Below are 14,439 nucleotides of genomic sequence, written 5' to 3' on the forward strand. Positions count from 1 at the left end.
CCTGTGCTGCAGGCTCTGACTCTAATTGTATTGCTGAGGATAAACATTCAGGACACAATATCTTTTTTCACAGGGCCAGTAATTTGGCTGGACACTTCAAATATAAGCTACAGTAACTGGTACAAGGATCAGCCATCTCCCTTCTCATCCACATGTGGGTACATCCTGAAGAATGCCAAGTATCAGTGGGGTGTGACTGAAAATTGCAGCCAGGAATTCGACTTCATTTGCGAGTTTGGTAAGATACACAACAGCTGGAACAATGAAATGAGTGTGCCATGATCACAATGGGGCATAAATTGCCTTGTTGCTTTCAAAGTAGCTGGGAAATAACTTAATGAATCTTACTAAATGTGAACAAGCAACAAGCTGTACAACCCCAGCAGGTGCTCTTTTTGCAGTGTGCTGAAGTAAGACCTAATCCAATGAAGGAAGAACCCACAAATACATCTGAGAGATGTAGGTGCTCAGCAATCAGACATTAAGGACCAGGGTTCCAGCAGAGGGCTGATAAAATAGGAATGGATCTGTGTGTGAATCTAATGTGTAGCTGTCCACACCTTCAGTGGACATAAGCTGGCTCCATTAAAGCATGGCTGCAAGAATAAATTCCCACAACACCACAGCACCTGGGCTAGGTGGGACCTGTATGGCTGCCCTGCAAAAACACTCATTAATGTGTGCCAGAATAATTTCCATTTGTAACTGAAGCAAAAATACAGTCAGGCTTCCAGAGGCACCACCTCCTTGCAGCTTGGAGTGAGCAAAAGAGAGAGCAAGTTTTTCTTGTTTCTTCTCAGACCCTCCATCAGGTGAAGTTCAAGCTTTTCCCCAGGTTAAGGAAGCAGACAGGAACCTGTACTTCCTGTGCTCAGGCAGAAAATCCACAGAGGTTGTGTCCCTTAAATTGTGACTTGGAACAAACAGTTCTGGAAAGGAATGATGACAATATCATCCCTTTCAACATGAGGGGAATTTGTGTTCCTCATGCTTTGCACAAGAGTACTTTAAACTGCAGCTAGAACTGGTGTCACAAGCACTGGAAGGATAGCTTGGCTATAGGCTCACTAATACAAAAAGGCTTGGAATCAAGTACAGGTTTCCACAAGCCCTAGAACTGCTACTGCCCTGTCCAGCACTCTACTGCTACTGACATAAATAACAAGTTGTTCTGCAATAAACAAAGGTAATAAAGTTTTGTTTCCTATCCTGATTTTCTGTTCCACATCCCCTCCCTGCCCTCCTCCTCAGCACTCCCAGTTCACTCCCATATCTCCAGCACGTCCCACCTCTGGGACCTCCACCACTTTTCACTCCCTCAGCTCTCTCCCCTGCAGCTGCTCCAGAGCTCCAGCTGTGTGTGCCAGCCAGTTGAATTCCACATCACAGAATAGGTAAATGTAGGGTTATAATTCCCACTCCTCACAGAGGCATTGATGTAACTCTTTCTCTTCTCCCTGGATACTGCATTTCATGAAATTTTAGGGTGGTTGGAGGTTTATATCTATATATCAAATTCGGCTGAAGATGACTAACATTAAAAATAACTGGGGGAGAGGAAATTGGCAGACAGCACAATCCCTTAAGCTTATTTTCCTTGCAAAAGCAGACTAAAATTATTTTTCCATTACAATCATGGTAGACAACTGTCTGTTTGTGAGGAAACTATCATCTGTTACCATAGGGTCTAACTGAGAGCCCCTTAAATTCAAAGAACAACAAGATCCTACACTACATTCATCATTCCACTACCCAGGAAACCAAGACCAGATCGAGGCAATTCCACCAGTGGTGTTCCGTAGATTAGTAGTTAATTGTAGTAAATATATATGTACTGAATCAGGGTTTGTACATAGGAACACAGACCAAGTTTTGTACATGTCTCCATGTAAAAGTTGTTGAGACAGCAAATACTGTGAGAAATCTTCATATAGAGAACAAAAAAATGCATGAGATAACACTCCATACTAGAATTTAACAGCGAGTTATTTTTCAAGCTTATTTAGAGAGCTCTAATCTGTAAACTGATCATGTTGCTATAGTTACAGCCAGGCTTAGCTTTACCCTTTAGATAACAATAGCACACAATTATTGCAGTGTGCACACATTGGTGCTGTTAATCAAGGGACTTGAGGGGAATGATCCAAACAGCAACTGGAGGACAGTGTATTTAAACCTGGGACAGCCAAAACAAAAACATTCTTTTGCAACATTCTCATACGAGAGCAGTTACTCGCATCCTCCTCTTCAGGGTATTAAGTATCCTGATTATTACATGATACTAAAAATTCTGAAAGATAATTAACTGTCCCAGATTAATCAAAGAATGAGGTGTATGCATTTAGAGCTATGACCTTACTCATCTGAGCAGTCCTGCCGAATGAAGTCAGTCAAATATCACACAGGAACAAAGGAGTCTCTGTAGCAGAAATGGGATCAGCTCCCATACTTAATATGCAAACTATTCTTCAAAGCAATTACCTGAATATTATGCAATCCGTGAATCTGTTTCGGAAGTAAGGAGTAACTTTAAACCTTCCAGTATTTCAAGTCAAACATGCTAAGAGTTTTCCACAAAAATACTATTTATTTTTATAATTAAAATATTTTTGCTTATTGAAAATATCCTCAATGTTTTAAGGCAGTAAAACCACAAATCATTAGTTTTGACTCTTTAAAAATAAAAACGTTTAATTCTTTTGTAATTTTCTTGAATTTTGTTAACTGTTTAGCTTAAAAGGGAGAAAAGAGAAGAAAGAAAAACAAAACAAAAGGGACATGCAGTAGAATTGTAGCAGGATTTTTCAGAAATTCAAAAAGGTAATATGTGGGTTTTTTTTTTTTCTCCTACTAGAATCTGGCCAGAGCATTGCTTGTGATAAATACAATGCCACTGTACAGTGTGGATCAGGAGAAGTTATTCAAATTGAAGACAGCTTCTATGGGCGGAAGACCCCTCACTACTGTGTGTCAGAGACTTCTCTCCAGGATGAAAGAGATGAAGGCTGCAGCTGGATCAGTGTCAAAGATGAAGTAGCAGGTGGTATCTTACAGCACTGCTTGTCGGAAACACAGAGTGAAGTTCCCTGTCCCTCAAATGCTTTATCTTGTATTGCAGTAGAGTTAGTGAATGGAAAAGTGGATTATTCCTAAAATGAAGGGAATAGCAGAGACCTTCTGACAGGGAGGGGGTTGCTACAGGAGGCTGGATGGAAAGGAGAGGTTTTGTAAGGAGCAAAGATTCAAAGGTGGGGAGGAGCAAATGAAGGATAAGGGTGTGCCTGGCTCCTCTCACTGTATGAGGAAAATATGTGGACACCCTGATTCCTTGACAAATTCAGACACACAAGGTTTGACAGAGATGGAAGGCAACACATCCAGACAAACCTAACTCCAAACCAGGAGGGGTGAAAAGGCTGGCACCCACAGGGACATGAGGGCAGGAAGGACCTGCTGCTGCCTGTCGTGTCGAGCACCCACCCTGCTGGAGCCAAGGGCTTGGAGGTTAAACACTGACTGTGGCCTGTCCCCAGCATGATTCTTAGGGCTTCCAGCCAAAATTAAACAAGACACAGAAGTCTTTTTTTTGGTACCTTTTCAAATTCAGCTTTGTTCCAATAAAATGAAATGGTGCTAAGAAATGCCACACAGAAAGCAACACACTAAAGTCAAAGGGATATGGAAATTTTTCTAGAAATCAGTGACATGGTACTGCTCCTCCTGCCTTTTTTGTTTCTCAGTCATCTTTCATCCGAGCTGTTGTGACAGTAAAGGCAAAAGCCATTAGCTGATCTGAAACACTCCTTCTTTCCAGGCCAATGTCACGGTCTCCAGGCCTGCCAGGTGGCTGCAGATGGCACTTTCTTCGGAGATCCTTGTCCAGCTTTGGGAAGCTATTTGTCTATTCAATACCACTGCAAGGAAGGTAAGAGGGAGGGGGCTGTCAACACCAAAACTCTGTCCTGTTCTTTTCTGTAACACTGTGGCCACTGATATTTATCTTAAAAATCACTGTTCCATCCTCAGGGAAGAAACTGGAAGAGTGGTGACCACTAAAAATAGGCACAAAAACATAGATTCCCTATCCTAACTGAGGGTTTTGGGTAGAATACAAAGTCTGGAAGTTCAGACCCATAAAATACACTTAAATGAAATTGTGTTCTAACAAGAATCTTGACCAGTAGATATGAAAAAGAATCAGCTCCCTGTCACACCACTAATGCACACAAATTGGCAGCAATACCAGCTCTGTTTTGGAGCAGGCTGGCTCTCAATGCCTGAAAATTAATTGAATTTTGTAAGAAAAGTAGACAACACTGGCACTAAATTCTATCATTCTGTTTTTCAGGTCTGCGGCTGGTTATGACAGACACATGTTTTGTCTTTGAAAATATCACGGTCACTTTGAACTGGCTGCTCTCACCATACTCTGGGAATCTTTCCTGTACCATTAGCACTGGAGATGGTCACACTATTGATCCTTACTACCCTCTAAAGTAAGATATAGCCTTCATTTCCCTTCAGACAAACAGTACATTTCATTGCTTGCACTTTATTGAATGTTCCAAGTCTCACAAATGAGATGTTAAAAACTAGATATCTTAATAATAGACCATACATACAAGAGACTTGGATTTTGCAAAAACCTGTTTTGAAATCAATACAAAATTTTATATTAAGCTACCAACCACAATCTTTCTTCTATTATACTAGTGTTTCCTATTTCTAAGAGTATTTGTTCCAGATCTTAAGACTCAAAATTACTGAAAACATGGCAGTAATTGCCAAAGAACAAGCAAATATTATTTCCTTAAGTTTAAAGAGTGTTTTTTGATAACAATTAAAATATAACAAGGCAATTCTGTAGTTTTTCTTTTGTTTTAATTGCATAAAAATCCTGTCTTTAAAAGATCAAACATTTTTCTGCTGGATTTAAAAATCAGATTTTGTCTTAGTGGTAGGAATGACATTTGAATGAATGAAATCTGGGGATGTGACCAGCGTTACCACGTAAGGCAAAGGCCTTCCCAGGGTGCTCTTCCACAACAAGAAGTTGTTTTCTTTCTATTCTAGACTGGTCAGCAACATCTCATACAGGTACTCCTCTCCTGGGGAGTTTACTGTTTTTGTGGAGTGCACCACCAGCGAATGGCACGTGATGGCACAGAGGCAGGTGACTGTTCAAGATAAGATGGATCAGCTCAGCATTACTGGGTGCTACAGCCAGTATGAAACTGGGAACAGCTCCCACTGCCGTACGCTGTATGGGGAGGTGCTGTGGATCCAAGTTCAGCTCAGTGGAGGTGAGGATAATTTCTCTGCGTGATTTAAAGGGAAGGACAAAAATTTTGCCATCCATGGGATAGAAGCAGGACTTTTATTATGCAAAAGAATCCTTCATTTTAGTGAAGGCTTTCCCTCTAATTGTTGTATTCCTGCAACTGAATTCTCTCAGTTCCATTGGAGGGGTTCTTTCTCAGAGATATTTCACCACCTAAAACATAAGTATAAACCATTTTTGCCTATTCACAAAGCTGACAGCAAGAGCATAACTTTAGTCACACAAATCCACATGATGCCAGTCAGAATGTTTCTGTATTTGAAGTTAGAAATTCACGGAAATGCTCCTCTGATTAGGGTAAGAGGATTCCACTCTGAGCTGGACACATTTGCTGGTGTACATTTCTTTCTCACTTCAAGTTCCTGGAAGCCACATATATGCTGGAAAAAATAAAATTCAGAAATGTGTGTTTGAATTCTCAAAACATTCCCAGCGGAAAACACATTATTTCATTAAGTCACCTTAAATGACTTTATTAAAAATGACTGCATTGCTGCAGGGTTCTTGTGACTCCAGTATAAGCACTGGAATGCTGCACAAAGCAGCTGGAATTGGTTGGTCTATTGCAGAAGCTGTAAGAAATTTTCATCTGTGTTTTTGCAGGCAATGGGGTAACCTACAGTATGTTAGCAGATAACATGACGCTGACTGAATCCAGTGCAAGGGAAGGTATTGTCCCTTATAACCTGACACTCAACAGTGCCTCTCAAGAGCTGCTAGGCCCAGGGATACATCAGCTGGAAATCCGAGCATCCAGGAACACGATGGTGTCAGAGATCTCCGAGAGTATTGCTGTTCATTTAATTGAGCCAGTATCTGGAATTCAAGCTGCAGTAGCTTCCCACACTCTGCAGCTGGGAGAGGATTTGGAGGTGAATGTCTCTGTGTCCCGTGGTGCCCCAGAGAAGCTGATGTTTGAGGTGACTGGATCCAACAAAACCCACTGTCACAAAGCAGACGGCCCTCGTGGGGAGCTGCGGACATACAGCGTTCCCGTGCCCTCAGAAGGTACAGCACACTGACACCTCCTGTGCTGCCAGGACATCACAGATGAGTACAGTTCACATAAAGAGTCACAGCATCCTGGGCTAGGGGACAGTAATGTACAGCAGAATTTGGTAGCTTTTCTTACTGCTCAAACTTAGTCTGCAGAACAGGATGAACACCACGGGCGTATTGACTTGTAAGTGAGCTACAAAACAGAACTGACAAATGGGACTGCATATGCAGACTGAAAGCAAGGCTTCACCTCATTCTGGCAATGGAAGAGACATAGTGAAAAGACATAGGGTTTATTTTTTCATAGCACCATCTGATTGAAGCACAAATGAGGACATTTTGTTGAATACCAAAGTGTTTTCCTCGTGTTTGTTCATAATGTTTCAAGTTTAGACTGCTCTGCATTTTACACTAAAGTAATTCATAATCTGAGGAGTTCTCAGTAGAGATGACAAAGAAAAGGGGAATTTTCTGTGTGTCCGTTTCCAACACATGACTTTTGTTGGAGATAATTATGAATAAACTTTTTAGTAATATTATCTTTCCATTATTACATAGTCAAAACCTTTAAAATGTGGAATTAGGGAGATTGTGCTTAAGAGTTAATTAACGGTGGCGGAAGACAAAAAAGTTTCCACCCCTAATGAGCTATTCCAATCCCATGCCAAAGTGTGAAGAGTAGAAGCTAATTATGATTTCATTTCATATTTTTAAATTATGCAATATTAAAGTTTTATTTGTTCTCCCTGTACCCATTTGAACATCCATAGGCAGAAATTTCCAAACAAAATAGCTGCTCGCTCAAGATGCCTAAACTCATTTGGCCTCCAGTGTTTGTACACCTCTAGTTTCCTGTGTGATAGTATCATAGTCAGCTGACAAAGAGTAGCATGACAAGGACTAGGAAAAGGGCAGCTGAGTTATTAAAAAGTTGAGATAAAGGGAAAAAACATTCCTGGACAAGCCTTTCAGCAGTGGACACCCATCATAAATCCCCCTGAAAACTCTTAACAGAAAAGAATGGAATTTTCTTTACAAATTGGACATTATACCTCAAATCTGTTGGACTGGCCCCACTGCTACTTTTAACTGACCCTTTGCCTTCTCTAGGTACTTTTCTAGTGAAAGTGGTGGCCATGAATGCCTTCTCAAACATGAGTCTGGATCTTGGATTCATCACTGTGTTGGCAAATAGTTCCCATAGAAAAGGTAATTGCATTAATCTGACAATGCTGGTTTTGACCACACAAGTGTCTTTTTGCAATCAGAGCATTTCACAGAGTGTTTATGGTTTGCATCTAGTAATCACTTTCCTTCCAGCAACAGTGTTGAAAACTTTTGTGGAGGCTTGTTCCTGATGAAGGCAGATTCCCTGACTTTGAAGTAGTCATAAATTAGCATCACTCTGTATATGTAATACATTGCACATTTGCTGTTTGTCCTAGAAATAATTAGTGAAGTTTATGGCTCAGGACATAGCTTTGAAACCAGAAAATATTTGCATCACAGCAGTCTCATAAATTGCTGTCAGTAATGGCTTCTAGATGGCTCCTCCTTACATTTACAAGAGCAGATTATACCAGAAATAAAATAACCTTAGCACTAATTGTATTGAAAATTTCCAGTGCTTTCCATCAATTTTCCTTTGTATATCAGTGAAACTCCATCACCTCCTGTGGATATATTCTGATTTATACCATTATTTTGAAGAATCAGGATCATCTCCTTTACAGTCTGTGATAAGCCTGTTGTTACCATTTTACCTATTTAATTGGACTATTTATCACACCTCTAGGGTCTGATCCTTACAGCCCCATCTTTCACACTGTCAGTAGTCAAATCCTGTGGATTTAAGTCATATTCACTGAGGATGTCTGAAAGCTTTACAGGTAGCACTAAAATATTCTGTTCTTTTTTGCATTAAACAGATTCTGCTAAGAAAGAAGGCAGCTACAAAACAAATACCCAAAAGAAAAATGTAAGTATTATTTAAGGATCTTTCTTTAAAATTGCTTAGAAATTTTTCTTACCAGTGAAAATGCCATATAAGACATTGAAAAAAAGTATTTGTAGCATAGTAAATTATGGACTAGATGTTCTGTTCACCATATGGCTTAACACAAAATCTACACCAAAAGTCTTGGAGACAAATGTGTTTACAGGCATTCCATCTATAATTCATAAAAAAGATTAAAGAAGATGAACTTTTCATAACAATTCAGTTTTGGAAGTTAAAATGTGTTTAGATGAATTTTTAATTCGTCTACTTGACTAATGCAAACCTCTCTCTGAAGGGTGATCCTTCAAGAAGAGTTTAATATATTTCATATTGTTACCAAGCGTTTTCTACTTCTGTATTGGAGTGTTTAAATTACTTTGCAATGAAAATTTTTCCAGTTTATGACAAACTAAGAAGTTAATGATACACCAATGGCTAGAAGCTGTCCAAATTTAAATAATAAAAATGCCAGATAGAATATTTTATCATCTCAAAGGCCTAGTTTTTAACGCTAGCAGACAGACATCTGCTATGGGAGATATACTGCTTCACAAGAAGCCATCATGTTTACAAATTGCCTGTAGGAGTATATTGCATCAGAGGAACATAAATCTAATCCAAACCCAAGTTTATCACAGTTTGTTGCACAGAAAGACAAACTCAGCTACCCCTTCTTCTCTTTGTTTGTAGCTGCAATGTATCAAATTCAGATAAAAAGGGGATGTACTAGAAGACAAATGGTTGTTTGAGGGCAAGAAGTCTTGGTCCAGATGGGAAGAATTAACAGGAATTAGTTTCCTAAGTACTTAGTTTTGAAAATGGGAGCTACACTCCTAAACCAATTCTGTATTTGGGAGAACATTGCCACAAAATTTTTCTGTGCCATCTGCTTCTATTCCCATAGCTTCTACTTCCATACTACCTCTGAGCTGGGAAAGATCATTTAAACTACAGATTTGCATCCAGTGATTTGGGGTCTAAAATTTCAGACCTTTTTCATTATAAAGAAGCAATGTATGTGTGTGTTAATACATGCTCCTATTCTTACATACATTTACTTCTTATTTAGGATCACAAAATATATATTAAACCGAGTCGCCATGTGGATCCTTTCACAACTGTTACACTTGGCTGGCCAGACAACAACAATAATTCCAGTTTTCTCTGGACCTGTGGTTTGTACATTTCCTGAACTTTTTTCACCAACTTGTATTTGATGAGCAACAAATTCACTGTCATGTCAGATCAAGTGTTGAAAATCTGACTAAAGGATGCTTTATTTTCTGGCTTTAAAGTTTGCCACTCACTGTACATAAAGAATGTCTGCTACCTAACCCTGTTTTTGGCATCAAACTAATTATGGTATATAATATGGCATAGTACTCCATTTTGTCTTCTCCCAAAGGTTTCGATTTTTCAAGATCTACCTGTCCTAAGCTTCACCCTCATAGCCAATGACTAGTCCCAAGTGACTTCCACAGTTAGGCATTTGCAAGGTACATGTGTCTCAATAAAACAGCAATAATTAACATTAAACATGATGCAAAAACATTTCTGGCTGAAAATGGGATTGGGATTCAGGCCATCTGTGTTCTGTCCTCATAATTATCCCTGACCTCATACACGACTTTGAAAAAGCCTGTACTCTGAATCCAGATTACCGACTCTAAATTGTGTTCAAGAAACTTGTCTATAAAGCTCTTTGAAATTTATGGCAGGAAAGTCCTTAATAAGATGCTGTTCTAACTATAAAGGATATGTTTGTGCAGGAGCTTGCTGGCCTGCCTGGAATGAATGTGTGAAGCAACAGACAATCCTAATCAACCAAAGTGAGGTGCAAATCCCACCTTCCTGCCTTCCTCCTCCGAAATCAGCAGTGACTGTCAGGATTACCATCCGAAACCACAGCAATGGAGAGAGGCACGATGAGCAATGTCTCTATGTGACTGCAAAACAAGAACTGCAACTGGAAATCAGGTCTGGTTTTAAACCTAGTATTCACTGGTTAATATTATTATTGCACAAGCATAGTACAAGGCCACAGTTACCAATAATAATGATAATAAAGTGATATTGTACTTTTAGAATCATAGAATCACAGAATGGTTTGGGTTGGAAGGGACCTTAAAGATGATCTTGTTCCACTCCTCAGTCATGGGCAGGGACACTGTCCACTAGATCAAGTTACTCAGAGCTCCATCCAGCCTGGCCTTGAACACTTCCAGGGATGTGGCATCCACAGCTTCTCTGGGCAACCTGTGCCAGGGCCTCACCACCCTCACAGTAAAGAAAACTTATTTTTCTAAATCCATTTACACTTTACCATTATAAAATTTATTGACCAAATGAGCCTTGCTGAAATTTCAGTCCATGTTCCTGAACACAAACCTTTCCTAAACTGAGTAATATTCTTCTGGAAACCATTTAGGGTTTTTGACCCCAATATATCCTTCCAGGGTTGGAGATTTCAATATGCTAGCCTCATTGAAACAACGGGAATAAATGTCATAAGATATGTCTGAAATTTCTCCTAGACATCTCATACTGTGTATAATCCCCATCTTACTCCCTTACAGATGTGAGGCAAACTGCAAACCAGTGAATGTTAGTGATGATGTTGTTCTGAGTGTCTCTGGACAGGAGGACTCCCAGGCCATATATTATAACTGGTATTTAGATAACACGTTCCAAAACAAGGTGAGAGCACCAGATTTGTCAGAAATACTGCACACACAAAAATAAATATCCACAAAGCCATATGGCCTCAGAGGGATATTTTGTCAAGCAGATGCCTTAAAAATACTAGTGAAGACCGAGACAATGGGGTGCCTGGTTTGGGAGGGGTTATAATAAAGGGCACCAAACTGCCGCTCTGCTCCTGATAAATCACAATAGAAAGCACAGCAAAGGGCTTCTTACTACCATGTGTTCCTTTCTGTCTGCTTTTCCAGTCTACAACTCTCCCTCTAGCCTGTGGTCTGACCGGTTTCCAGCAGAACTCTTTGAATTTGCTTCAAAGCAACACATCCGTGTTGAGAATGACCAGCTCCTTCTTGCAGACACAGGGAGAAGCTTTTCAGATTAAAATAACAGGTAGGGGCTAACAAGGTTTTAGGGTTTTTCAGACTCCTTTGAGATAGTCTCTGCTGACATGACATCACATTGACGTCACTCATGCATAGCCTCACTGACAAATCTGAAGGTAAATTAGTCTACAAGTTGAAAGGTGTTACTTTATATGTGGGTTCTTTAAAATAATGAAGAGATAAGTTTGTTCTGGGGTGTCACACAGCAGGAGAAATTCAGTTATCTTACTCCAAGCTGTTAATAACTTTGTTAAGGCTCATCAGAAATGAAGTTACGTTAAATGCTTGATCAAATATTAGAGCTTGGTTTTATAATGCAAACTTTAACATATTTGAAATAATTCTTTTCCTCTTATGGTTTACTCAGTAGCAGCATTCCACGTCTCATTAGGCCCACCCTGCTGTGTGTGGTGCCTGAGCAGACAGCCCCATTGCTCGGCAGGTGAGATGAGCGCCTGCAGACTGGTGCTGCTGGGGCACGGTTCTGGCTGACGCTCTGCTCCCTCCCCTCCCAGCACTGACTCAGCGAGGCTACGGGGAGGGATGGTTCCTGGTGAGCACCGTGCCCGCACCCGAAGCCCCCGGCTGTGCCGTGTCACCCGAGCATGGATCGGTGCTCACCGCCTTCAGAGTCTCCTGCAGTGCTCCCGGCTTGGAGGATTCGGGCCAGTCCAGTCCCAGCAGGCAGCTCACATATTGCTTCTATGTGACACCAAGTAAGTCCCCAGGTGAACTGTCGGGTTTCTTCTAATAAGAGCAAAGGCACAACCTGCCCTGCTCTGGAGGGAGACTGATCATGAGTGAACCACGCCTGCACAGAGCAAGCCCTGAGTCCCCTGCTCTCAGAGAGCAGGAGGCGTCTCTGTGGTGTCCGGTCGATGACCCCTTCTTCCTTGTTTCAGATTCTCTCCTGGACTGTAGCCCGGATCCTGGACTCTTCCCAGTTTATCTTCCACTTGGAGAAGAGGAAAATAATTTTATTTTACATGTGACAATTATTGTCAGCAATAACTTTGGTGATACTGTTCAAACAAATGCTTCAGTGAAGGTACACGGTAGAATTCATTTATTTGAAGAACTCTCAAGTTGATAAGTAACCCACAACTGACTTTTGGAGCTTCTTCACGTTTTAGATATATTACTTCCTTCTGAAAGTGCCATAATCACAATTTTCCTGTCTAACAGAGACTATTCTCTGTATGCTCAAGGTCAAAAGATCTTCCATTGCCCTTTTTTCTAGAACAGAAGTTTAAAAGAATTGTTTGGACATTGATCAAGCAGTGTAAGCATGCTTACTGAGTTTGGAACTGCTCTGTGTAGGCCCCAAAAGCCTCGTGTTTCTTCTCCAGTGCCCCAGTGAGGAGATCCTCATTAGGCCATTAAAAATAAAACATTTAAAATGGGAGACACAAAACTTTATGTCCCACTCTATCTTGGCTGTCATTAAGATGATCATGGAAGCTTTTCAAAGAAAATTATAACAGCATTGGCAATGTTGAGAGCATATCTGATTTCTTCATCAGGTTGGACCTGCAGATATGATGGATGGGAACCTGACCCTGCAGGCTGTCATATCTGAGAAGGCAAACACCATCCTAAAAGATGGGAACAACAGTATGAGTCTTTTCCAGCTGTACAAGTCAGTGACATCTGTCCTTAATCAGCAGATCCAAGAGGAAAGTTTTAACATGTCTTTACAGACAAATACACGAAAAGAGGTCAGAGAAACACTTGCTTTCTTGCAGTACAATGCCATATAATGGACCCATCATATCTTTGACAGCTCTTAAATAATAAAAAGCTCACATATCACCACTTGAAATCAATGAAGGTTTCAAGTTTCTAGCATGTGTCTCAGTGTTTGGCACAGGCTTCAGCTAGTTTTCACTATTTGCCTATGTAAATTGTTTTATCACTCAGTAAAACAGTTAATTCTCAATTGTTATTTCATTAATTTAAACTAGTTAATCTAAACCTGATTTTCCAAAACAATTTAGATAAAATGGCCTCTCCAGTGGGATAAATATCCCATCTAATTTCCCCCAAAAGCATTAGATGGCAGGTAATTTTCTTTTGTCCATTTTAGCCACCAGTTGATGTTTCAGTCATTTGTACAGTGCTTTGAGTGCCTCAGATGAAGAGATCTAGAGAAATGCAATGTATCCTTCAATTAGGATTCATTATTTGAATAATATCAATCACACATGGCTCTGCTTTCTCTGGAAGTGGCATTTACACAGTAATTCACATACATCAGTACAAATTCTCACAAGTAACTCTCCTTGCTCTTAATGGATGTTAAGTGTATAAATTCTCTGTGCTGGGAGGTAACATAAAACTCATGATTATATAATTACTGGGGCAAGTGGCATCTTGTCAGTAGAGCTAATATCAGCTCAAATGATCCTTGTTGTGGAGCCTTATTCCACTGCATAACTTACGGCATGCCTGGCTGTCAATACACAGCACTACTTTTACAGTCCTAATTAGCATCTTGTTCCTTTGCCTAATTATCCCTTTTCATCCCAAGCTCCGAGGGCTGATGCTGACAACTCTCTCTGTTGTTAATATAACATCAATGCAGACTGCTCTGAAGATGTCAGAGGTATTGAAAGAAATCACTTACAGGAGTGAAGAGCTGTCTGTCTCAGCACAGGTAAGAACAAATTCATCTTCTATCTCCTCACACTTATAGTAGAAACTCTATCCCACCGACCTTGGAAGAGCTTCAGTGCCTTATAATTATCTGGTCTTACCCATTTTTTTCAATTGTACCAGAATGTGCATTTTGACCATCAGTATTTTGACTTAGTTCAGAGTAAGTAAATTCAAGTCTCAGATATTGTCTCAGCAATCTCTGCAATCCAGGCTATAAGCATTACATTTATCACACATTTTTGAGATAGAATTCCTAACTTTTAGTCAGAAATGTTTTCTCTTGTAAAGCACTTTTAGAACCCTGAAGAACAACTGCCCCAAGAGGGTTTTTCTAGAATTGCCCACACTTGTTCATC

At 40.2% G+C, this 14,439-nt stretch overlaps 1 protein-coding gene across 5 annotated transcripts in view; it reads left to right on the plus strand.

The window, feature by feature from the left end:
* The window catches only part of PKD1L2 (polycystin 1 like 2), a 39,047-nt gene that overhangs the window by 3,815 nt on the left and 20,793 nt on the right, over window positions 1–14,439 (plus strand). For 4 of the 5 annotated variants that reach the window (XM_042027139.1, XM_042027137.1, XM_042027136.1 and 1 more), the window contains exons 3-18: window positions 74–238; window positions 2,855–3,040; window positions 3,815–3,925; window positions 4,349–4,496; window positions 5,074–5,303; window positions 5,945–6,349; window positions 7,451–7,549; window positions 8,269–8,318; window positions 9,409–9,514; window positions 10,109–10,316; window positions 10,916–11,036; window positions 11,291–11,432; window positions 11,941–12,141; window positions 12,328–12,473; window positions 12,949–13,143; window positions 13,956–14,081. In XM_042027139.1, the coding sequence (XP_041883073.1) occupies window positions 74–238; window positions 2,855–3,040; window positions 3,815–3,925; window positions 4,349–4,496; window positions 5,074–5,303; window positions 5,945–6,349; window positions 7,451–7,549; window positions 8,269–8,318; window positions 9,409–9,514; window positions 10,109–10,316; window positions 10,916–11,036; window positions 11,291–11,432; window positions 11,941–12,141; window positions 12,328–12,473; window positions 12,949–13,143; window positions 13,956–14,081 (2,639 nt within the window). The remainder of the gene's footprint in view (window positions 1–73; window positions 239–2,854; window positions 3,041–3,814; window positions 3,926–4,348; window positions 4,497–5,073; window positions 5,304–5,944; window positions 6,350–7,450; window positions 7,550–8,268; window positions 8,319–9,408; window positions 9,515–10,108; window positions 10,317–10,915; window positions 11,037–11,290; window positions 11,433–11,940; window positions 12,142–12,327; window positions 12,474–12,948; window positions 13,144–13,955; window positions 14,082–14,439) is intronic. The other variant, XM_042027138.1, reaches the window with a different exon arrangement.

This window comes from Corvus kubaryi, unplaced genomic scaffold (assembly GCF_017639235.1).
Source record: "Corvus kubaryi isolate FWS band 111438036 unplaced genomic scaffold, C.kubaryi_AGA036_p1.0 37300, whole genome shotgun sequence".
Lineage (NCBI taxonomy): Eukaryota > Metazoa > Chordata > Aves > Passeriformes > Corvidae > Corvus > Corvus kubaryi.